Here is a 22,763-nt window from a genome sequence, read left to right on the forward strand (position 1 = left end):
TTGTTACGTTTTAAGTCACCTGTGGAAAACATCAAGGTTTTTTTTTTTCTTTTTTGTGGGGTAAAATCAAATGCTAATTTGCAAAGTCCACTCCTCCCTTTTTTTGGTCTGTCCTCATAGAAATAGTATCTTGTAAACATTTAAAATGTTTGAAAAACTTCTTGTTCAATATGATTTCATGACTTTCTCCTAACCCTGGGGTAGGAGGTTTGACTCTGAAAATGGATCCTTGCGGCTCCTCAGCCTTTCCTGGTGGTGGCTGGCTGGCCCCGTCTGGCTGGCCCCGTCTGCGGGGACTGATAGCATCTAGTATCAGGTGCCTCACAAGGAAGGCCCAGCCACTTGAAAGCAGGCCCCGCCAGTCCTTCCACCACACCTGGCTCCAGCAGGTGCCCCAGTCAAAGGGCTGGAGGTCGCTCAGCAGGACTCCAGCTCCCGGACCCCCCAGCCCCTAGGGATGCTTTGGGGGGTTGAGTTCCACTGGTAATTCATCCACAGTGACCCTGAACAGAAAGCCCTAGAGCTGAAGTGGAGACCAGCAACCACTCAGGACCCCCAGGACAGTGAGGCCCAATGTCGGGGACACAACACATTCAAGAACTGTGTGTGTAAAAACACCACATATTAATGATTTGACAAATAACTACCCGGTGCCACTCAGTGGGTGGAACTGTTACAGGCCCTGGGAAAACAGTAGTGGAACAAAACAATCATACTTCAGGTTTAAAAAACAGATAAAATTCACAGCACAAAAACCTAACAAACTAACACAATCCTAATTCTATATTGCTACAGATCGACATGTAGGCACAAAGATATTCAAAATACATTTGCGTAACTTTGCATCATGAGCTGCCTTGGGTACCTGTTTTGTATCTGCATAACCTTTTAATAATATAAACATTTTTGATAAAAATATAGAAAAAAACCCCACATTTCAACTTAAGGATTTGTCCTATGAAATTAAAAAAAAAGTGTGAGATGACTTCTTTGACAGCTATCAAAAAGAATATTTTTCTCTCCTGCTGTTTTAGAATTTTGCTAACCTGCTGCTAATGACTAATGACTGTGCTACATATTTTATGTAGATCTCAAGGCTGGGGTTAACCTCTAACTTCCTCTGCCTGGAAACCAATATTACCAACCCATTCATGTCTCTGACTAGTAGCAGGCGAGTTCTGCTCAGTACCTTCATCTGAATAAAGAAGGTGAAACACTGAGGTCGTCTATGCATCGAATACTGGAATCAATTTGGTGTGGTGTTAATAAGAAAATGAGGCTGATGACCTTTCATTTTTGACTATGCTATTAAATAACTGTATTTAAAATAATTTACCAGGTGACACATAGGAGGTAGGATGAAGGAAAGTTCCCCAAACCAGGTGCTAAATGAGTAGATCAGAGCGGACGCTCTGTTTCCACCAAAAATCTGTAGCTAAGACTTCTTGGAAAGGAGACTGAGTTTCCTGCATCTGTCAAGCTCTGTGTCCTGCTAGTGTAAAAACTGACCCATCCGTGAAGGGGCTGGCAGGCGGCCGTGGTGAGATGTAGCTGCAGCCCAGGATTCGGACCCTCCAGGGTATCAGGAAATGTTTATTTTGTACCAGCAAAAACGAGCAATTCCTGGGGAGGCCACCCATGAGAAACAAACGCTGTATCTAAGGGTACTTAGACAAGTCACCTTCACTAGGGTGACATTCTTTCTGTCTCGCCTGGGACAATCCCAGTCTATGCCTGTATCCCAGTGTAATTATTAACATGTAGTCACTGCAATCTTAATCTGACTGTATAATCACTCCAAAAATGATGAGAAGAGCAAAGTTCAATTTTGACTATTTAAGCTTTGGGCAAGTAAGAGGTTTCATAAAAATGGAAAGGCCCCTCTGAGAACCTGCTCTAAATTTCTGAGGCTACTGCATCTCACGATGGCCCAGAGAGCATTGTCAACAAACACGCCCGAGACTGGGGAATGATGGAAACGTCTGCAACACGGCAGATAGTTTATTTGAACTTGCCTGGACATCTGTCAAGCGCTGTGCTTGGGATAAGCGTCTCCACCAAGACACCGCAAATAACATCTTCACAACTGCAGACCAAAGATCATTTCATCTCTGAAGTGTCCTCTAAAGGACAGCCTTTTAACATAGTCTAATAATATTGACCAAATGTGTCTTCCCTATCTTGACTTTTCGACAAAGATGAGAAACCATTTAGAGGGTAATCTCTAGAATTAACAATGACGTTTAAAAACCAGGATTACACTTCCGCCAAAAAGCAATCAATAATTTGGCATTAATGTTAGAACGCTCTTTAAAAAAGAATTTTGTTTATACCACCAAAGTTTTACCATATAATATTTCTACCACTGTCTTGGAATTTGAGCTTTGTCCTAGTTTAAAAAAAAAAAATTATTTGAAGCTTCCGAGTTGGATTTGTGGTGAGCTTAAAGCCTTTTCTTTAACACTGCTAAAATTTTGTCAATATAGTTCAGTCAGATACTATGGCGGAGCCTTGGGGAAAATTGCTTTAAAATAAAATGAAAGATAAGATTGTGTTCCAAAACATAATAACTGACATTTTTCCCTTTTTCCTCGAGCAGAGCCCCCAGCCCCCCGTGGCTGCGGGAGGGTCAGCGGTGGGTGCAGAGAAGTGGGAGCCTGCCTGGATTCATCAAAGACCAGCTCATTGCTATTCTTCCTCCCCACAGCTGCCTTTGATCCCCCGGGGTGAGGTTAAAAGCAGCGACTACCCACCTGCCTCCCAGCCAGAACAGGGGCCCTCCCTGCCTCCAGCAGCTCTGCCGCCCGGCCTCAGGAACATATCGCTCTTGCATCTTCCCGTTCCCGCAGGCTTCCTACAACCCGAACCTTCTCTCGCATCCGCTCTCGTGTTCCTGCCCGCACACCCCTCCGTGTCCTATAGCACAGCCGTGGCCGGGACCGGCTGGCTGGCTTTTGCTCGTCTTTGGGATGCTGCAGTTTGCCAGCTAATCCCTCGCTGGGCTGGAGGAACCCTGGAGTCGCTACGGGGAGAGAGGCCTTTCGCAAGCTATTCCGGACACGAGACTCGAAGGCATTTCTTACTCCATCTACCTGGGCCCACTGGGGCCATAACCCCGGCCAGACACTCGCATGCTCCCTGTTCCCCACACTCCAGCACAGACCCTTCCTCGTCCCGGCTGGCTTTTACCATCAACTCCCTTGCCCTCCATCTCCCACAGTTTCATCCCTGTTTTTAGTGTCCTCCTAGGTCCCCAGGCTTTGGCTACAGAAAAGGAAGAAATAGGTGTATTTTCTTCCATGAAATTCTAGTTAGTTTCTCATTTCTAGATCTCAGGATGCTTTTTCCTAGGTGAAGGGTCTCTGTTCTTTGGGCGGAACTTGACCGTTGGCCCCGCGGTGGTCCGGGGAACGAGCGGAGCACCCCGGTGCTGGGGCGGAGTGTGGCTGGGTTGCGCTCCGTCCTGCCAGCGTGATGGCTGCAGTGACTCATTGCATTTTGCTCTTGTTTTATGAGGACGTGTGGAAAATGGAAAAAAGATGCTGATATTGGTGAAAAGAGTGTGGTGCTCATAAGCTTAATATGCAAAATGGACACAAAAATGGAATTTGCTAGGCATGCTCAAAGTGGCAAATCCATATAGCTTTGGGTACTCCAGGGATTTAAGCAGATTTGCTCAATTGTGAAGAAAGAGAACAAGATGATGATGTGGAGACACAGTGCAGAAGAGCAGGCCAAGATGAGGCATAATTAGCAATTTCAAGGTATTTTTTAGCTCCTCTGGAAGAGCACAGCCCTGCCATCAGCCCCTTTTAAATGGTGTGGCTGCACTTCTTATGAATTCAACTTTATACACATTTCCATGGAAAAGTATAAATGGAATGACAGGTTGTGTAGGTCTAATGCAAAAATCCAAAATGCTCCCAAATCCAAAATGTTCTGAGTGCCAACATGACGCTCAAAGGAAATGCTCATTGGAACACTGTAGACTTTGGATGTTTGGATTTGGAATATTCAACCTGTATATATCAAAGTGGGGAGCTAGTACTTCTCAAAACCAGACCTATTTGTTCAAGTGTATTAGTATGCCCTGTGGGAAGGGGCTGGGGCACACCTGGATCCAGAGCTTTGCTCTTCAGCCAGGTATTAGTGTGCCCAGTCCACTCCAACTCTAAGCTGTGAGTCACTCGACTGTGGACACAGCGTGTTTGTAAGTGATTCCATGTAGCACTGGGATGCTGCACGCTTTACCCCACGTGGGCCAGAACTGCACTGTGATTTTACCTGGCTGCTCTGCATCGAATCGGGCCTTAATGTACACCTGTAATTTTCTCCACTGTGGCAAGTGGCAGAACGGGGGCAGGGACCCAATGTCCTGACTCTGCCCTGACTCAGGCATCTGCTCCCCGCCATCCCCTTCCCTGCCACCCACTGCGAGCCTCGAACGCCTGCCTTTGCCCCATCCATCCCGACTCCGTCCCGGCCAGTCGAGGAGCGCCTTCCAGCATCACAAAGGAAGACTTGCTGTATTTACTTTTTTGATAAATTAAAGTTTCAAACTGAATATCTCTACTGCCAAAGTGCAAATGGAAATTCTCAAATGTTCACCTCTTAATTTGTGCTCTAACTATGGAATTCATATTTGAAAATAACAAATTCAAAACATTTTTAGACAAATACGTACTCATGGCTGAAAGAAGGTACAATCTCCCATAATTCCCTGCCCTTTTCATTTGTGTGCTTTCACACGAGCACCTGCATGCGGGGGGACATGGGGGGCCCAGCTCACAGCTCAGGCTTCACGCTACACACACCACACGTGATCCTCATCAGCTACGCAACCTTGCACAAGCTACTCAAGTGCTCTAGGACTCAGTTTTCTCATTTAGAAGTGAGGATAATGGCATAGATCTCACATGTGATGCATATAAAGCATTTAATCTGGGGTTCAGCACAGGGCAAGTGACATCCAGCTCTTCATACCATCATATAACACTTGGAAAATTCACTCGGCGGACACCCACCATGCCCTACTAGGAGACCCTGTTCTAGGCCTGGAGAACAGAGTAAACAACACGGAGCCCTCTCCCTTTAAGTACCCTGAATTCTGGTGTGTGTGGGAGACAACAGGTAATAACAGAAATGAGTAAATGACAAAGGTTGTAAGGAGGTGATCAGTGGTTTGCAGAAAGTAAAGCAGGGAAGAGGAACGTGACCAAGTCTAAGCTGGGGCTCAAAACGGCTTCACTGGGAAGGTGATATCTGGTCGAACATAAGGACAGAGGGGGACACATGTGTATGGGGAGAGGTCCCCAAACACAGCAGGTGAAAAGGCCCTGGGGTGACAGGGACACGCCTGCCACGTCAGAGGGGTGAGATCACATAACAGTGCTGCTGAAGCTGGTTCACAGGACAATGCTGCCTGGGGATTTCTATGGGCATCTTTCCAAGTTAGCACCTAAAAAGCAACGTTTTAATGGCTGCATATGCCCTTCAGGGGTCATCAATGCCCTGATTGTGGTCATGTAAGTTGGTTCTAGTTTCTGAACTGTTTGCAGAGAGTGTGGAAATTTAATACATTTATAGTTACTTCCTTTTAAATAACATTAAATAAGTACATGGGAATAATATTCCATGCCATGGAAACTTTAAATGTATACATATTTAAGTGAAAAAAAGCCCATTATGCCACAATGCAATTTGGGGAAATAAATAAATAACCAAGCACACACCAATTGGAAGGGTGCATACCTCCAAAACTAATAGTTTTGTGTAGACTGTCTCTTCTAAAAAGAAGCTTATTTGCATTTTTAATTTTTCTAAAATGCAATTTTTGTTACTAGGAGAAAAAGCAAAGATATTATTGTAAAACTTAGCAAAGGGAAATGGTAGTTAACCCACTTGCTAGGAGGAAGAAGTCAGACTTACTAAAACAGGTCAAAGTATGCATAACTGACACCAGCGCCACGCTGAGCTCCAAAGGGTGTGGTGTCTCTTTCCCGGTAGGACACGCACACTACGGTACAATTATCCATGCTTCTAAAAATGAAAGAATTTTAAAAATGAAAAACTCACACAATTTTAAGGAAAATCATTTAAAAGGAAAAATAAGTTTTTAAAAAAATAATTGTCCAGGAACGTGGATTAGCATGATCTTGCCATGTCCGCCAGAAGAAAGGCGTGTATAAAAGTTGGGCACCGGCTGAAGTAATAACCTAAACCTTGACCGCTCCAGATTGTGGCGTCCAGTGATAATTTTTCTAGAACGTGTGGTCTGAATGGATGCCACAGCCTTGCAAATCTCATCTGGGGGCCTGACCCGCCTGTCTCTCCGTGGCTGCCACTGCCCCCTGATTGATGGGGGCCTGACGTGCCCCCAGACTCCAATTCCCCTCCTACCACCACCATAAAGGCGCCTTGCACAGAGACGCTTCTGGACCCAGGCTTTGCTGGACATTTTGATGTTAAAGGAAAGGAACAGCTAGCCAGATGATATCAGAGGTGTGGCTCTGGGGAGCAGAGATGCGTATTTTACTTTTTGCATTAATGCAAAGCTTGATATAAAACAAAGAATGGGTCAATAGCTGGTTTAAAGTTAAGTTGCCAATCTCGGGAAATTAAGCTTAAAATCTGGAAGTACATAAAGTAATTCTGTTTTCTAATTTTACTGGAATTATATACATACAGGAAGTAATTCTAAAGTAGTATGCTTATGCCCGTTATAATTTCAGAGTCTGGCAGAGGACTGTTTATTTACAAACACTGTGACAAACAGAGCGCCTACCTAAACAGTCGGCACTTGACAAACATAACACAGAGCAACTCTCCTGTTAGAGCTGAACTCCTGAACTACAACCAGATGAAAAGACTGGGCATGAGAAGTGAACGATGTATTTATCCATAATTTTAAACCCCCTCCAGTTCTGTTTTTTAAATGTAATTATAACTGTTTACTTGTAAATAAGAACATATTTTAAGAGACTCTGAAATACACACAGAAACATTCCCCTGCAAATGTAATAAGATTCTGAAAATCCCACTGCAGAAATAATGTTGCAATTAAAATAGCATTTATAACTAAATATGTTTAAAATGTTTCTTCACATAAAAGAGTAAAATTTTAAGTCATTTAAAATAACCATCTGCTTCTGCGTGATATAAAATTTTTAGTATCATTGTATAATTAATATTAATATCACTTTCTGTTAATAACCTTATCTGTCAGATAATAAAGCAAAGATGTAACATAAGATACGTTCATTGAAAGAAGCTTAAGATGCAAAACCAAAGTAATATACAAAAACTACAGGAGAAACTGGACCGTGTGAGTGAGGAAGGTCCAGCCAGCATCCCAAGAACCTGTCACCCGTCTCCGGATGTGTGTCTTTCTCTGTCAGCTCCTTCAAACCATCCCATAAGGACTGGTCCATTCCATACACCATCTTCCCCAGTGCCCACGTCTACACCTTTCTTTCTTCTTGGCACCTCAACTTTTTTTAAAGCCCTTGAGGTCTTTCCCTTTTTGCATGTATTTATAATTTCTACAATAGGAAGCAAGGGAGGGATTGAAAAAGATTTGCCAGCTTTATTCTGATAGTTGACAAAGTGACCAGGGAGATAGTATGACTGGAGTTTCTCAATCTCCTACAAAGCTCCATGGGTGCACAAGTATGGCTCGGCCTTCGCACACACTCGTCCCTTTCCGTGGATGCCACGTGACCTTTAGTCTACCGAGTTCCTGGCAGCATTTAAGGCCCAACTAGTGTGTCTGTCTTCTCTGGGGCCACGTGTCCACATGTACACGGGGCACCACTGCACATGATAAAGTGCTTACTGTACATTTATCAGATGAACAAATGAATGAACAGAGAAGTTGCTGTGATGGTCTCAGCTGAAAACATGCTTAGCGATTCACACATTTGTGCACAACTTGATCTCGGAACACAAACACGTATGTCTTGGCTACTCTCACCCTCGTTTTACTTCTCACTACTTGACAAAGTACATTTCAATGTATTTAGTTTTCGATTATCTGCCTCTTCTTTCGCACCTGGGTCCGTCTGGGTCCCTGCTCCACTCCCAGGGCCAGGGCAGCAGGTGGCGCACAGTAGGTGGTCAACAAATACTTGTGGAATAAATGAAGTTACACATGAAGTCAAATCACTGCTGTGAAATGCACCTAATCTAGATAATCCCACTTAATTTCGCACTGATTTTATCTATGATTCAGAAATGGGTTGAGATAAGCTAACGTAGGAAACTCAGTTTCAACTCCAACCACCAGTACTGATCTTAAGAACATGCTGCCCGTACTCCATGGTCAGAGTTTTCTGCCAGAAACTGCCGACACTGGGTCAGCAAAGTCTGTTCTGCATAAGGGCCACCAGCTCGGCTGAGCAAGTTTCCAGAGCAGCACACAAGGCATTAAGATACTCCTAAAAATTCAAAGAATCATATCACATAAAACTGGCAGAGGTCTTGGCACTCATTTTGCACATCTGACAAGCCAATCCCTGCTTACCAAATGGCCCCTTCCTTTCTGGGGATGCATTAGCGACTGCCCAGCTATGCTCATTCGCCGACCCAGCAGAATTACTGAGCGAGGACACTGTGACAATGCGCCGGGCACGGCTCTGGGTGCTCAGGAACATGGAAACAAACAAGACCTGAAGCCTCGCTTCTCGTGGAGTTTACGTTAGTGCAGGAGAGGACAGATAAGAACACAAAGCAGGATCATTTCAGACAGTGACAGGTACTAGGAAAAGACGATACAGCAGGGGTAAGGGGACCGCTTTGACCGGGTAGGAGACAAACAAGAGTGTGTCCCAAGTGAGCCAAGTCGCGACAAATGCCGAGGAAACAACGAAGTCTGGGGAATCAGGAAGGGGACTGATGGGGCCATCTGAGGCGACTGGACAGGTGGGTGCCGTTTCTGAGCAGAAGCCTGGATGATCCAGGTGATGATTCACCCCAGATCTCAGCAGAGCTGCTGGCTGGAGCCATGGAGAGGGAAGCAGGGGCCAGACCAGCCGGGCCTTGTCTGGCAGAATAAAGCATCAGGAACATACTCCCTGGGCACTGGGAAGCCCTACTGTTGGTGGGGGGCTGTGGCAATCTGGTTTGTCACTGGTTCATCACACATCTTTTTTTTTTTTTTTAAGATGAATTTGGCTGCGGTGAGGAAGGACTTTACAGAAGCAAGAATACCAGCCAGGAGGGGCGTTGGGACCAGCAGGCAGAGAGGGAGCAGAACCAGAGCGGACACGGAAGAGATGCAGGTAGGCAGGCAGACCCAGCTTGTATTCTTGGAGGTCAACGGAGCAAACCAAGCAAATGCACTGTTTCTGCGGGGTGAGGTTAAGGGATGTATGAGCCACTCTCCCTGTTTGTGTCCTGAACACGGGAGGACAGGTGGTGAAAGGCAGGTGAGAACACAGGTATTCAGGATGAAAGCTGAGTTCTACTTCGAATACACTGAGTGTGAGCTGCCCAGCTGCCTTCCAAGTAGGTATCTGGCTACATGTGTGCCGGGGAGGAGAGAGGTCACGGCTGGGGACGTGACCTTGGGAATCTCCCAAGTTTAGATGGGTGGTCAGGCCTACTCCAGGAGGAGTCCACAGAGCAGAGGACGGAGCTGTGTTCTAGGCCATGTCTGTCACCTGAGGTCTGGAAGTGAAGGAAGATGACAGAGAACAACAGGGAAACCCAGAGAAGCCTGGAGCAGGGAGGGTTTCATGGGAGCTGGGCAGTCAGCAGGGCCCCCGCTGCTAGGAAGCAGATTGCCAAGGAACCGAGGTGTGCCCAGGCCCACGGGGCTGACGAGGACGGGAGTGGCCTTCATGGAGGCTGGCGTGGAGGACCAGTGTGGAGGGCTCAGGGAGGACGTGGGAGATGAGTGACCAGAGACGCTGAGCACAGACAAGGAAGGGATGGAAGCTGCAGAGGGCCAAGGACTCAGGACGAGCACTGTCAGGCAGGTGTGTGCACGGAAGGGGCCATCTGGGGACTGGGAGAAGCGGATGGGACAGGACAGAGTGGGTATCTGTGGAAGCAGAGTCCCCTGGAGGATGAGGTGATGGGCTGAGAGGTGGAAGGGACACATTCCTCAAGGGCAGGGGTCCCCGCCCCTTGTACAAGCCAGAGCAGAGCAATGTGATAGCCCCAGACGCCGCGGGTCCGGGTGCGGGAGATAGTGAGGGCCTCCCCTGTTTCCTGGGTGAAGGACGAAGATGACCGTCAGGTGAGCAGGAGAGTAGAAGATGCCAGAGGAAAAAGCAGGAAACAGGCATTTTGAAATACTACATTGCATCACATTACTGTGTGCTACCTTGTGCTAAGACTGTCCCTTCCTGCAACTTCTACCCGTTGCTCCTAGTTCAAGTCTCTGGGTTTACAAAAATAAGCTTAATATTTTATACTCACGACCACCATTTGCACATATCATTCAGGTCCCTCTAAAAGAGTGGTCCTCAACCCTGGCTGCACATTCGAAACCCCAGGGGAACGTGCCACTGCTGGGCTCCATCCCAGCCAAATGAATCACATTGCCAGCTGGAGACCCCAGGAATTGGCACTTTTAAAATTCACCCTCAAGAGCATTTAATACAAAGCACAGCCAGTTTGAGAGCCCCTTCCCCAGAGGCTCTTCCTGCCCCCCCAATCTCTCAATCTCTCTGGACGTGTGTTTCAGATCCTTCCCCACACCCCGACCCTCTGCTGTGGATACTTCCCAACTTGCCAACGTCTTTCCCTTTCTCAAAATGTGGCCCCACAAGCGCAGCCAGCAGGCCCGGTGTGTCGGTCAGCACAGAGCACGGGGGGCGTTCAGAGGCCTTTCTCGCCCTCGTGGTGAAGACTGAGCCTCGACATCACTTTTGCAGACAAGCTGCACCCGGGCCTTCCCCAGCAAGGTTCAGTGTCCTGCCCCATTGTTCCTACGGTTGGCTTGCTGAGCCTGAATTCGAGATTGTATCTCCAGGTTTCACTTTGTTAGTTTCAACCCATTTTGTAGTCTCTCAATCTGGAGATTTAGATTTAGATTATGTCTCTCAACGTGTGTCGTCCACACGTCTGATGCCCTTACCCTCCGTGTCCTCACAGGAGCAGCAGACAGATCCCCTGCAGGGTTTGTCTGACCCCTGCCACGCGCTTGGGGGCAGCTGGGAGAGTGACTGAGGGAACAGCTGAGTGACAGTTAAGACACAGCCTGTTTGAATCCAGCCTTGACCACTGACCTGGTGCGCTAAGCATAACTGCCCTCTACCTCCGTGTGCTTGCATAAAACGGGAGTCACATTAGCCCTCATCTTGTGGGGTCCCTTGCCCAGCAAGCAGCAAGTGTTCAACGACTGCCACGACTGTCATCACTGGTAGCAGCACAGGACTGCCTGGGGCTGGCTGTGCCCCCAAGCCGGGGTGGACGGTCTGGGGAGCCGTGTTGAAAGCACCCTGTGGACAAGGCATGGACTTGGGGTGGCCCCAGTAACTTTCTTGGAAAAGGAAACCGGTTTCCATTTCTTTGGGAAGGGTCCTCATTTAGTTCATGGAGCAAGGCAGCAGGGGCAGCTGGAAGGGGCCACAGGGCCACAGTCTAGATCAGGGCTTCCTGGCTGCGGCACTCCTGACATTTGGGGCCGAATAACTCTCGGTTGCAGCGGGCTCTTCTCTGCACTGCGGGATACTCAGCAGCAACCGTGGCTTCTCCCCACCAGATGCCAGTAGCATTCTCTTCCCCCATGTGACAAACAGAAGTGTCACAAATGTCCCCTTGGAGGACAGAGTCCCCACTGGTTGAGACGCACTGGTCCAGGTGAAGACACACTGAGGGCCGGGAGGCAAAGAAGCCGGCCCAGGTGCCCCGGCAGCAGCCCTGCTCTGCCATCTGTTCACAACGATGTCCAGATCCCTGCCTCAGTGACGAGAGGGTGGCTGCCTTCAGTCACGCCAGCCACGGCCCCGCTCTGCTCGCCAGGCAGCCCTGACGGCAGTTTCTCCTGGTCAGCAGCTGCTGCTGAAAATAGCCGATCGGAAGGAGCGAAGCAGAGTTACAATGTTCTGATTGGGAGGAAAAAACCACCTTTCACCCCCCGTGTCCAGTCACCCTAGGACGCTCCTGCTTCCTCCTGGCCTCACGCAGAGAGAGGAAAGCAGGCTCTGCGCACAGAGGGAACCGGGGCCACTCTTTTAATTAGGCCGGCCAGCCTGGAGAGCGGACCAGCCCCCGGCGGCGAGACAAGGAGGCCCGGCTTTGAGAGATGAGAGCCCAGGGCCCTTTAACACCAGGCTGAGCTGAGGGTGAGGACAAACCCCAGGGAATGTGCTTTGAAGGCCGGCCAAGATTTGGGAGGAACTGATAAAGGAAACTTCGGGATCGGTGAGGGGAGAGAATGCACATCCATATTATAATGTATTTCCTTGAAAAGCAAGTGCTATAAAAAGACAAATAAATTGTATGATACAATGTTTTAATACTAAGCATCCATGTCTCCTTTGAAAAAACAGCAGAGGCGAAGACTATACGCTTTGAAACCAGAAAGACCTGGGTCTGAATTGCGGCTAATTATTACAAGTGTGGTCTCAGTTTCTCAGCCTTTTTGAACCGCAGTCATCAGACAGAGATGATGATTCTCGGGGCACGAGCATGAGACAGGAAGCCCATGACAAGGGAGGCAGGAGGCACAGGTACTTCCCCGCCCCCCACCCCCAGCCAATTAAAATCCTCCTATAAATTAAGCCTCCTGGTCAGAGACCAGTAGTGTCACACTACTACCACCTCCTGGTCATGTCCTAAAATTGTCAGCATAACATCCAAGGAGAGCAAAAAATGCTCAAAATATAAAAACTAAAACTGATGAACTGACAGTCAGTATCCTGGGAAACCACAGCTACGGCGTGTTGGCTGGAAATTTTTTGGTCTCAAACGCAGGGCTGCCGACCCTTCTTGGGTTGGCTCTGGGATGGGAGCAATGAAAGGAAGTGCAGGACAGACAGCTTCCAAGATGGAAACTCATGTTTCTAACCCCCATCACTAAAACAGCCATGCAAAAATTTTTAATGGGAAAAAATATCTGACAGCAAAAACTCAAATGCTTTCAATTCGGGATTGGCTGTCCCATAACCACAGTGTCTAGTGGGAAGACACACGATGAGATGGTTAGAAGGAAACATGGACCGAAGCACATGTGTGCGCATGCACATACACTCACACACGTGTAGGTGTGACGCACATCTTCCATGTGGAAGAGTGAAGGATGAATACGGTGTCAGTGCTCGGTGCTGACGAGGCCGCATGGTGGCCTGGGGGAGGCAGGGTGAGGGGAGGTTGAAGAGCTCACGGAAGAGTCATGTGAAGAGATGCAATATTAACAGTGATGGCTGGTCAGCGTGGCAGAAGATAAACGGCTGGATTGAAGCAATCAGGGAAGGGGTGGAGCCATCAGAACAACTTGACAGTCCAGAGGTGGAGGGAGGTGGCTGCCACGACAACAGCAACAGCCACGGCTGAGGCCGCAGCCAAGGCTGGCCCTTGTAGGAGACAGTGGGGGGGGGGGCTGGCCAGGCTCGCCCAGACACTCAGGTCGGCAGGCAGACAAATGCACGGGCCGCGGCATCAGCTTTGTCCCTCAGCACAGGTGTGATGCGTCTAAAAATGCATCCTGCCTTGAAGTGAGGTATGACAACCAGGTATGCTACAAATGACCCCCTAGAGCCTCTGCTACTCACAGTGATGCTAACTCTTGGCTAACACTTCTGGAGAAAATTACCTATAGAGAAAATGATTAATCAAAAAAAAATTGCAGTCTTCCAATAAGATTCAGGAAAACCCTCAGCCAATAGTTGTTGCAGAGATAATTGTTCTGAATCTATCAATAAACCTAAGCTGCCCCTTCATTGACTGCACACACCAATTTCTTTCACCGGGATTATAAGTTGGTGTTCACGGGCTCACCGCTGCCATTACAGTGATAAACAGTTTAAACCACAACAGGATCTGACATGTAGATCAATTCTGGGTCCATAAAGAATCTACACAAGAGGTTCCAGGACAGGAATTTACAGCCACCAGTTTTTATTCTCTCTTGCTGCAAAAATTACTTCTGTCAAACACTTAGGAGAGTGAGAAAAAATGTAAAAAAATTAATTTTTCATGTATTCCTGGAACAGCCTTTTTCAATGCAGAAGCTCAAGATGAATATGTTTCTGCATTTAAAAAATTACGCCGAGCAGCATGTGGTACTCAGCGTAAGAGGGATCTAATCCTCAGTGCGGCTCGCGAGCTGGCAGACGGCAATTTGAAACCCTGAACCGAGCTGTCTGGATTTTCTCTAAGGGCAGATGTGGGTCTCATGTTAGCAACGCCAAATTACATTAGACATTTAATTTTAAACCTCAGGTACTCAGATGTAAAACCTTACAACAGTAGTAGTCATAAAGCAGGGGGCACTCCGTTTCACAGAGTGGGGTCTTCTTTTCTTCACCCCTTAATTTAACCAGCACCTCCTGTTTTGTAGGTTGCCCACTACAAAGGAATTTATCTAATTAGGAGTCGCTCATGGCGGCTTGAAAGACAGAAACCCTGGGGGTACCAGTGTGTCTAGAGAGGAAGACTTTGAAGACTTCTATGGAGCCAAAGTCTTAATTTAGGGTGGACAAGGGGGCGAAGAAACACTGAATCCTAATGTTGTTGTTATTACTATGCTTCACCATGGAAGTGAGCGGCAACGGGAAGGCCTGCACGCCAATACGTGGGCACTCTATTCACAGAGGCTGCCTGGCCTCCCCCAGTCCCGCTGCTGGCGCAGAGCAAGCCTTGTACAATTCTGAAATCCAAACCAGAGACTGGGTGGGGGGCGGAGACAAAATGATTAAAAAAAGAAGGGAGGGAGCATGTATCAACTGCCACTTAAAAAGAAAAAGCGTGACAGAAAGCCCTTAATCATGTTTGCTTCTTTTGTGATTATTTTCCAAGCACTGTAGGGAATGTTTATGCCAAAGTTGAGGTCTTGAAATCCGTGCGTAAACACGTTTTCTTGAAGTTGTCCATCAGATCCCGTGCCCTGGCGTTCACTGGAAACGTCTGGGGCCACTTGCCAGGTCCACGCGCTGAAGGCAAGGCTGGTGCTAACAGAGGGAGGCTGGGACAGCACCTTGGCTCGGGCAGACGGGCTGTATCCAGCAGGCCGGGCTGGAGCCTGGGGCTCTGCATTTCTAGCCGAGTCTCAGGAGCTGTCAGATGCCCTCGGGTCTGCGGGCCACACTCTGGGAAGCAGGATTTAGAGGAGCAGTTCTCAAACCTTGACGTGCAACGTGATCCCACAGGGGGCTTGGTAATTCACGGCTGCTGGGTCCTGTCACCTGAGCTTTGGATTCTGGGTCTGGAATGGGGCCCAAGAATGTGCATTTCCAAGCAGTTCCCAGGGGCTGCCGCTGCCGTCCAAGAAGCACACCCTGAGAAGCAGCGATGGAGAGTGAGGCCTGGAGTCAGGCAAGTTACCAGGACGTGACTTTGGACGAGCAACATCCAACCCTTCTGTGCCGGAATCTCCTCACCTGTGAAATGGAGCTAACGGCAGGATCGCCTGTATGATGACAGGATGAGATCATCCACGTCAAGCCCTCAGTAAATACTAACTCACTATTATTAATATTACTATCATCGTTTCCCTTTTCCAAAATATTTTGGGTATGACGTGAATCAGTCCTCAGGAAATGGAGGCATCAAGGAAGTTCCCTGCACAACCGCAGGAATCATACGTCCGTCCGTGCGCCACTCTATTGTCTTTCCGGATCTTTGTTCTTTAAAATGTCAGCTCTGAGTCTTAAAATAAGATGCCAGTTTGGCCATGTTGGCCTCTCCATGCTCATCTCTTCTCGTCTCTCCGCGCTGTGCGGTGCCCCAGCCAACACCGTCCACCGCGCCGAGGATCCTCCGCTGCTCCACTTGCCTTCCCTCCTCTTCGAGTCTTTGTCCACGTTGCCCCAGTGCTTATAATAACTTCCTCCTGCTGTTTTGCACAAAAAAATCCATCTGGTTCTTTAACCACTGCTCAAGTTTGATTCTCTTAGGGAAGTTTTCCTTGATTAACTCTATCAGTCCTAAGCTCCCTGCGCAGTTAGCCCTGGGCTTTCCCTACGGCCCCACCCAGGGTGCTGGCGGGCTGACTCCTGGGGTGGGGTCGGGGTGGGCACACACTCCTGCACGCACTCGTGTTCCTTTTCTCTTGCGTTCAGGGTTCAAGATCTGTGAGGTCAGGGCACACCCTGGTCTTTAATGGACACCCATGTGTGTTAACAGACAAGAACTTGCTTTGTAAATATAAAAACAGCATCCAAATGTAGGTGACTTCACTCTCATACGGGCACTGCAGAAATACTCGAGGACAGACCGACGCAGTCCACTTCCGTGGAAGGAGACTTCCCACCCAACCGAGGGTCTAGAAATAAAGGAGTCAAGATTTGGTGGTGTAGAAACGCCTACTGTATACATGTAGCGCCAGACACAAAGAGCTGTAGAGGAAAAGTTACCCAATGAGTCTTTATCAGAGAGAGAGAAGTGTGCAAAAGGAAAATTTGTATAAATGGATTTTAGATTAATATGCTACTTCAAATGCCTTTTCTATAAAAACATTCTGAGAGTAGGAGGCAAGGATTCGGGGTAACCATTGCTTTTAGGAACTTGTTCTTCAAGTCCCCCTTCCTGGATGTAATTCCTGTAGCACAAAAGGCATAGAACCCAACTGCCGTCACTCTGATCAGACTGTGTGGTGCCTCAGTGGTTCTGCAAGGAGGAAAGCCTTAGAACACAGAAGCTGCCTGGCAAGGCAGGGACTCGTCCATGTCACACACGCACCAGCTCTAGGAGGCCGGGCCTGGAGCTCCCCACGCCCTCAAACCTGGCTGTGTGTGTGGCACCTTCACAGGAAGGCGGTGACAGAAATAAACCTTACTAGCAATACTGATTCATAATCAGTATTTTAAAGTATTTGATAACAAAATAATTAAATATGTGAACTACTTGCTCTTCCTAAAAAAGTAACCTTGATAATGTTAATAGTTGATATTCGGTAAAGAAAGCCACATACCACATGTCGTGCCACATGGCTAATGACTACTCAAGGGAGGGAGAACGTGTCCACTGAACAGATGAGAAAACAGAGGTCGCGGAGGTAAGGGCTGCCGCTCACGGCTGCCGGGTCGGCTGGTGCGGGCTGTGGCTGAAGCACACGGGGGCTGAGGAAAGGTGGACCAGGCCTTCTGGGGCAGGCAAGGTTACGAAGGGCGTAAACTGTAGCAGGTTAATTTACAATGACTTGAAATCCCCTTCACTGGGGTTCCCAAGGTATCCCCACGATTGCAGATGAAAGGCAGAGAGGAGGCTGCAGGCAGACCTTTGCTATCTGCCAAAGCGTCTTCTTTTGGGTGAGGCAGGAGCCCTGGGGCTGGAAATGGGAACAGGCCGGGCCCGGCGCAGCAGGCGACGCTGAGGTTCGCCCCCAGCCGCAGGCTGCTCCAGCACCGCGCTACCCTGGCGGCCTTAGAGCCACCGCCCTGACCGCACTGCTCGCTTGGTCGAGGGACGTCTTCCTCTAAGGCTCTCGCGTGGCAGCATCTGCCGTAGGAGCGCGGAGTAGCTGGAAATAAGGATGATGTTTACCCAAAGCAAACGTCCTGCTGCCGCAGCTGGTGGGTCTACAGGGAAGACCTGATGCTGAATCTTTTAATTAGAACAAATTATGCTAAGATTACTCTCAAACCCTGTCTGATGGATTACATACAACAGTGGGAATTCCTTTAAATACCGGTGAACAGGCCATAGACAAAATGCCACAGGCAAAGCACGCCGCAGCCTGCCAGTGTGCCCTCCACGCTGCATAATTCATGTTCTCGCACACACTTCGAGACAGTTGCCAGTGTGCACGTTCGTTTCCCAAGGAGCTGGCCACACTTTTCGGAGAAAAAAAAAATGCTGAAGGAAGTCTAGGGCCGAGGGATTATAGAGGAGACTCTCTGGAATTTAGAGGGTCTGCCAGGGATTCTGGAAAATGGACAAGGAGAACGAATTAACCCTAACGATATAAAATGTGCGCTAATAGTGTAAGTACAGGCCACGCCGTGCAGGGCAGTGTGATCAGGGACATAAAACTGGATGTTACTTCTCAGCTCCACCACCTCCGTATCATGTGACTCTGGGTAAGCCACTTGCCCTGTCCACAGCCTCAATTTCCAGATCTGTCAGATGGGGAGGAATGTCTATCGCCTGCACTAAAGAGACACACATGAGATAACGTGGGGAGACAGCTCCACAGATGAAAGACGAGACGTGCCCACTGCTGCAGAGGCCCTGCAGGTGCTGTGCCCCGAGTGGAGCACGAGAGCGTGGGGCACCACGTCCAGCCCCTGGCTGACAACAGAGGACGCTCAAGTGGCCGCGGGTCCGTGGGGCTGTGCCCCCTCTTACCACTGCTGATGGCCGAGTTTGCAATGACCGTAGCCTCACTCCACTGGTCGGCACTGGAGACTGAGTAGGAGCGCTGGTGCATGCCGTCGGGTCGGCTGTTGAAGGAGACCAGGCTGATGCCGCTTGCCATCTGAGACCCAGATGCACTAGTGACATTCCCTAGGAATAAACAAGTCAGGTGAACACCACGACGGACTGCGGACCGCAGAAGCCAGCACGCGTCAGTCTAGGGGCCTGTGTGCTGGCACACAACGTACCTTACCACCGAGAGCCGCCCTCATCCTGCCTACCCGGACGGTGGAAGCCACAGACAGAAAACATTCAAGAGGAATAAAAGGGTGACGCCGATCTTGACGGTGCCTGACAGAGCGAAGTGAAGGAAGCTGATGCTCAGGTGACTGCACAAAAAACAACCCCAAACAAAGACACGCAGCCCAGCCGTGACCTCTAAACCACGTGGAGGTGAAGACAAAAGACCCCGTCAGTCCTGGGAAAAGCATCCGGCAGGTGGCAAGAGGGCGAGACAGGAGCCCGGCGCTGTTACCTTATCAATGGCACTGGAAACGATCACCAATTGGGAGTCCACTGCCTAGTGCCCGCGGATTATTTTCATGGTGAAGCTATACTTTACGATCAACACTAATCAAAGTCCCTAGACACCACACAGAGGGGACACAGACCCTTAAACCAGTAAGTTTACTCTTAACCTTGAAAAGACTAAGCAGAGGAAAAATAACCTCAGCGACTTCATGGCGCACATGGGCTGTGATGAAAAATGATTCCATTGTATACTTAATGATTTGAATCAGTTGCTCAGCATCAAAATGAATTATTATCTGGTCACACCAATTTTAGACTGAAAAACATAATTAAGTGCCTTTCTCTAAAGCCCAGCCAGTCACACCTTGCTGCCGGGGAATTAGTTAGTAAGATCCACATGCAGATCTTCACAGGTATTAGGGCTTTTTATTTACTTTTTTTTAACTTTCTTCCGATTGTTTTAGTTCAGAACTAATTAAGTTCTAAACGGTTTCAACAGAAGTTTTTCATACTGCAGGATTTTAAATACACAGCCATATTAGTCGTTCCTAAATGTGGCCAATTACCAGAATTTCCCGTGGAGCTTTTTAAAAATAGAGGCTTCAAAAACTACAGATTTTGATTCAGAAGCTCTGGGGCTGGGGAGAATATGCATTTTCAAAAGCACTCAGGTGGTTCGGCGAGCAGCCAGGGGTAGGAACCAGGGCTCCCCTCACACAGGCGACCTCATTGTGGTCCCGTGCGGCATCGAGAGCCACAAAACCACGTCCCGACGCGCGGTGTGCGAGCCGTACAACAAATAAGTGATTAATGAGAAGGAAGGGTTTAGCTTTTAAAAATACATTCCTACCTTAAAAAAAAAAGATCCCTGTTTTATGCTGCTGCCTGACTGGGTACATTCTGAATGTCACGAGGGGAATGATTCCTAGATGGTCTAGCTGGTTCCAGAAAAGAGCCACAAGTGACACCCAGGAAGGCCACAGATCTTCCCAGCCGGAGAGCGGTCCTTGGACCACCAGCAGCGCGTGGCCAGGGCGCGTTAGAAATGCAGAATCCCAGCACCTGCCTTTTCGTGAGACCCCAGGGAATCCGTGTGCACGTCGGAGTTTGAGTGGACGTGCTACAGAGCTCAGGTTAATGAAAACAATGAGTACCCAAACCAGAAAATAACTACTGAAACGAAACAGAAACTAACCAAAGCTCTGCACCGCCACGGACCACTGTCACCAAAGGTGCTCAGGGCTCGGCCCCCAGCTCAGGTGTTCGCTTATCCCCCATCACACCTTCCACACCCCACACAGCTCTGATGTTTTAAGAGCTTGATTTGAGTGCTCGGACGAGCCCGAACCCTAGAAACGCACAGGGCTGCTCCGAGTCCCACCGCAGCGTGACAGGGCTGCGCTGATGCTCCCACCCCTGTGCCTGGACCAAGCCTCCAGCAGCCGTGGGAGGTGGGCTAGGCGCCTGGCACTAGGCGAGCACTACATGTTCCTCCCAGATTCTCCACGCGACACCATGGAGGCCAACCCGTAGCTGTCCTATAGGTCTGGGGCACCTTGGCCAGGTCCGTATCATGACAGGGCATTCAGACCCCACAGTGGGCAGCAGCCCTGCAGAGCACACGAGACGCTCCCACCCGCAGGGGCACGGCTGGGTCTCCTCCTGCAGCCTGTGCCCCCCGTGTCCCTGCTGCACCCCTTCTCTGGCCCGCTTCCCTCCCGGGCAGGCACCCAGATGAGCGGCATTCACCCAACAGCTCCAGCGCCTTCTGGCTTCTTACTGGGCTCAAGCAACAGGGAGCACAGTGGGAATGCAGTGAGATGGGGGTTTGTGCCGGGGCTCCCTCCCTGAGCAGCAGCCTTGCTCGAGTGCCCCCACTCTCTTGGGTGGTCTCAGCACTACCTCCACCAGCCCTGCTGCTGCACTGTTCCGTATCTTCCCTTCCCCATGGGACTCTGACCCCACATACCCATCCACTGAAGCAGCATTTGGGGAATTGGTGCCTCCCAAGAGTGGCTCCCAGCTCCCTTGGCCCGTTCCTGCTTTCATCACCTGAATTCCAGGCAAATGAGGCTTCAGGACATTGCTAACATGTTTATGGGTGAAAGTATGGGAAAGGCGGAAAAAGAATCGTGGAAAAGAACAATGAGATGATACATGCAAGACACATGAGACACTGCCTTTGCTGTGACCAACCGCTACGCCAGGCTCCTCTGAGCCCATCCCACCTCCAGGGACACATGCCATGTGGCTAGAATGTCAAGGAGATAATTCCTTCCTCACTATAATGCCCATTTCGACCTCTGACAAGTCATTATCAACTATGGAATCTGTCCACAAACTTCATCTTATACCAGCTTTTGGCACATAAGGTCCAAATACCTGAAAAGCAAAAAATAATTTCTCTGTCCATCCATCCATCCATCTTTGGTTTGATGATGACAATATGTCACTTAATACAGTGCCACTTCCCATCCTCATTCCCCTTAGAGAGTGGTTCCCTGAGGACAACCAGTCTAAAAACCTTCTAAAACAATTTCCTTTAAAAGGCAGAGGAAGTCACTGTAGTGCATCTATCACTCACTGCTTGAAATAAAACTCTAGAAGCAAGTATCAACATGCACGTAGTTATGTCCAAATCCATCTAAACTCAAGCAGGGGGCATGCAAAATGTTCGGAGGGAGATAAGTGATAAAGAACTCATCTTACTTTTGTAAGTTCTTCACCTCAAGGCCACACATCACACCGAGGCAGAAGGAAGGGGTGGAGTCCTCAAAACGTACGCACTGAGAGACAACAGGTTATTGCTGCTAATGGATACGTGGCTGGTCCACTGGTTCCCGAATTTGTGGCTGTTTGTCCAGTGAAATTCAAACACGAGTCCAATATGTTAAGATGCTGGTGGGGCAGCTCTGGGGTATGGCTCAGAGCCTGCCTTCTGCCTTCTGGGAGGGTCCCCAAGGAGCCAAACTAGGACCTCTGGGGTGAAGAACCTCCTGGGAGGACCACACGCTCCTGCTGTCCAGATGGAAGAATCTAAAACAGCTGTGCATGGTTCCCACAGAGAGCAGATGCTTTGACCCCTACAGCTTGTGAGGGTCCCCTTATCCCAGCCACACTCGATTCCCAATTGTGGGAATAAACAGAAACTACACCAGTGAATTCTGGCCAAATCAGGGTGTGTACATGGACACACAGTTATAAAAGTAAAATGTTAAATAAGATCCACAGACTCGTAGCCTGGAGTCTGGGTTGAGCTCACAGACGGCATTTTCGCTTAGTTGACAAATTAAATTGGGAGAGTTCATCTAAAAATCCATGGTTTCTGGCATCACTTGGAAAATGAGACTATTTGGCACCGCAGGCCTCTGTGTGTGCTAGGAAACCATGAGTTGACATCTCTACCTCCCAATCTTTCTGTGGGATCTGAACCCACAGCCCTGTCTCCAGGGCTCACACCTGCCCTCTACCTGTACCCACCGCACTCAGCAACCCACCCACCCTGCTTCTGATCTTTGCTTATTTTGAGTTACAAAACCTCTCAAAAACATGTATAGGAAGAGTCTCATTTCAGAAACAAAATATTTCCAGTTTTCCTTTAACAGAGCAAATCTCTTTCACATATACTCATTCACTCTATTTTCTATCTGTTAAATTTTTCTTCTGGAAAAACCAAACTAATCCTGATGTAAGGAAACAAAAGTATTTTCTGTGACAATTCACACATATATCCGCTTAACTGAAAGCAAAAAAGTTAAGAAGGGTAA

General features: G+C 48.7%; 1 protein-coding gene across 4 annotated transcripts in view; it reads right to left on the reverse strand.

Moving 5' to 3' along the window:
* AGAP1 (ArfGAP with GTPase domain, ankyrin repeat and PH domain 1) overlaps positions 1-22,763 on the reverse strand; it is a 507,675-nt gene that overhangs the window by 125,191 nt on the left and 359,721 nt on the right. For 3 of the 4 annotated variants that reach the window (XM_045560338.1, XM_045560336.1, XM_045560339.1), the window contains exon 12: positions 18,457-18,615. The exons of the other annotated variant lie outside the window; for it this stretch is intronic. In XM_045560338.1, the coding sequence (XP_045416294.1) occupies positions 18,457-18,615 (159 nt within the window). The remainder of the gene's footprint in view (positions 1-18,456; positions 18,616-22,763) is intronic. 4 annotated transcript variants of the gene reach the window in all.

This window comes from Lemur catta, chromosome 8 (assembly GCF_020740605.2).
Source record: "Lemur catta isolate mLemCat1 chromosome 8, mLemCat1.pri, whole genome shotgun sequence".
Taxonomy (NCBI): domain Eukaryota; kingdom Metazoa; phylum Chordata; class Mammalia; order Primates; family Lemuridae; genus Lemur; species Lemur catta.